Source organism: Octopus bimaculoides, chromosome 6, assembly GCF_001194135.2.
Source record: "Octopus bimaculoides isolate UCB-OBI-ISO-001 chromosome 6, ASM119413v2, whole genome shotgun sequence".
Taxonomy (NCBI): domain Eukaryota; kingdom Metazoa; phylum Mollusca; class Cephalopoda; order Octopoda; family Octopodidae; genus Octopus; species Octopus bimaculoides.
In genome coordinates, this window is record NC_068986.1 from 40,623,512 (window position 1) to 40,626,024 (window position 2,513).

Consider the following 2,513-nt stretch of genomic DNA (forward strand, 5'->3'; position numbering starts at 1 on the left):
ATATATATATATATATAGTAATGCATGTTACCACTTTATGTGGCTGTTCTATGCAGAACAAATATTACGACAGGAAAACATCTTTTCCCGCTGGTTAACAACACGCAACATGAATCTGCTTCATTGCGAGTAAAGGGGCGAACCACCCCTACTCCAGCATAACAAAACCAGTAGACTGTGTAAATCTCTTTCAGAGATTTTAAAACCAGCTACTTTAGCCTGTTACAAGATCAGTGACTGATTGTCGCTCCTTTGTTTATATATCGCAAGTAAGGACTGATAGCTGCCATCTCTAGCAGGCAAAGGTCCAGTACTGAGGATGAGAAGGCACCTAGAAACTGGCTGGTCTACTGGTTTTGCTATGCTAGAGTGAGAGTGGTTCGCTTCCTTACTTGCAATAAAACAGACACAGGTGGTGTGTCATTCACCAGCAGTAAAAAAGATGTTTTCCTAGGGTTAAAATGTAGTAACATTCACTAGCATGACTAGAGTGTGTGTCACCCAGGGTGGCCCTTCTGTTTTCCACCCTGAGACCCCTCAAAAAAAACACATTGCCTACGGCAGACCCAAAAGTGCTACCTGGGGTAGGTGGACCGCTCCTATGCGCCCCTCCTGCCAGCTACAGTACTAAACTGTAATGTATGTCACATACATTACAGTTTAGTACTGTTATTATGTGAATCTCTTTCGGAGATTTTAAAGCCATTTACATTACACACACACACACACACATATGTATGTATGTATCTCTGGTTTCGCTGTTTCATTTTTGAGGTTTCTCATACTAGTAACATCAATTTATCATTGTGTTATCTTGTTATCTTTCAGAAATAAACAGATGTGGTCTCAACAACGGAGGATGCAGTCATTTGTGTTTACCAAACAAAAAGAGTTACAGATGCACCTGTCCCACAGGACTTGGTCTTCGCAAGGATGAGAAGACTTGCCGGGATCGTAAGTTTAAATTTTTCAATTGAATTCTTTTGTTAAATTTATAATTTTTTTTGTTTAAATTTGTGACTTTGCAATGTTTTGTTTTCACAATCTTGCAGTGTGGGTGTTCGATAGAAATAGCTGCCAAATCTCCCACAAATTATACCCTTCATACTTGAAAATGGAAAGAGCACTTTGGATTATGTAGTCTGATATGATTTGGTTGAGTGTCCCCTATTAAACTCCTTTATGTCGAAGCATTTGCTGACATATGTTATGTGATTATGATGTCATTCTAGTATGGTGATATAAACTGGAATTATTTATTGGCTTTCTACACAATAACCCTATTAATATTTGATTCAAGAAAAGCATACTCCAAGATCTTATGCAGGAATAAAGAAAACTTGTTCTGATTGTTAACTTTTCTACATTTCCTTCATTACAACCTTCTTGTGATAATCATTGATAGGGTTATTTTGTAGGAAGCCAACAAGTAATTTTGCTGTCTCTAGGGAGGATCATTTTGCCATTGTAATTAACACACACACTGGTTCAATTCTATTCATTTATTATAAGTCAATTGGTTAAATATCTGATTGTTTTTGTTTGTCAAAGCTATTTTGTTGCATCTTGTAATCTCTTCAATGACTATTGACTTGGTCCATTATAGAGGCCAGGTTTGCTGTTTGTTTGAGATCTTGAGATACAAAAACAAGTCATTCTAACTTACATCACCATATTAGAATAATGTCATTACATATGTCTGCAGATGCTTCAATATAAAGAGGTTTAACTCTTTTGCATTCAGATTACTCTGTCTTATTTATTCACATTGCTTTGAATAAAGAATGCATTAACTTCTAGCTTTGAGGTTTTCATGATGTGACTGCTTAATTTTAGAAGGACATTGTAGGCTAGGTGTGAGAGGTTTAAACATAAAACACTGAATATTTAGGCCAGATATGGCTGGTTTGGATGCTAAAAGGTTATTAGAGGATGTTCAAACAAGTCATATCACAGTCCGAGAAATATTTTAAAAAAGCATAATCATCATACCTAGGAGCTACACAACAATTACGACCTAACTGGATTTGTACTCTGCAGTGTCCTTACCAGGATTCCTGTCCATAGAACCATTAGATTGAAAGATGTCTGTATACTGCTTCTGGCAGGAAACTATGTCCCCCACCACCATGCATATAATTTTCACTTAGGTGGACTTGTGTAATGAGAGTTAAGTGTTTTTGCTAATGTATTTCCAGATTGTAGCTCAAATCACTTCATTATTAGCCCTTTAACTGCGAAATTAAATTTCATGATTATTACCGTGATGATGTTAAATACCTACCAAAAATAGAATTAGAATCTTCTGCACTTCTCATTTCCTCAGTAAACTTGACATATCACAACAGAAAATAATTTCAAACATGACATTCCTCTGCAAAAGTTAGATTGGTATGTAAAACTGCTTTCCGCAATTAAGGGTAATGAAATTTTGATTTCCACAGTAAAAGAGAAAGGAGTTAATGTTCTAAGGAGAGGCATTGAATGTTGTAAAACCTTTTTCCCCTTCTCTC

At 36.2% G+C, this 2,513-nt stretch overlaps 1 protein-coding gene across 1 annotated transcript in view; it reads left to right on the forward strand.

Moving 5' to 3' along the window:
- LOC106882548 (low-density lipoprotein receptor-related protein 4) overlaps positions 1-2,513 on the forward strand; it is a 461,294-nt gene that overhangs the window by 421,064 nt on the left and 37,717 nt on the right. Inside the window, exon 16 of the mRNA XM_052968692.1 lies at positions 829-954. Coding sequence (XP_052824652.1) covers positions 829-954 — 126 coding nt within the window. The remainder of the gene's footprint in view (positions 1-828; positions 955-2,513) is intronic.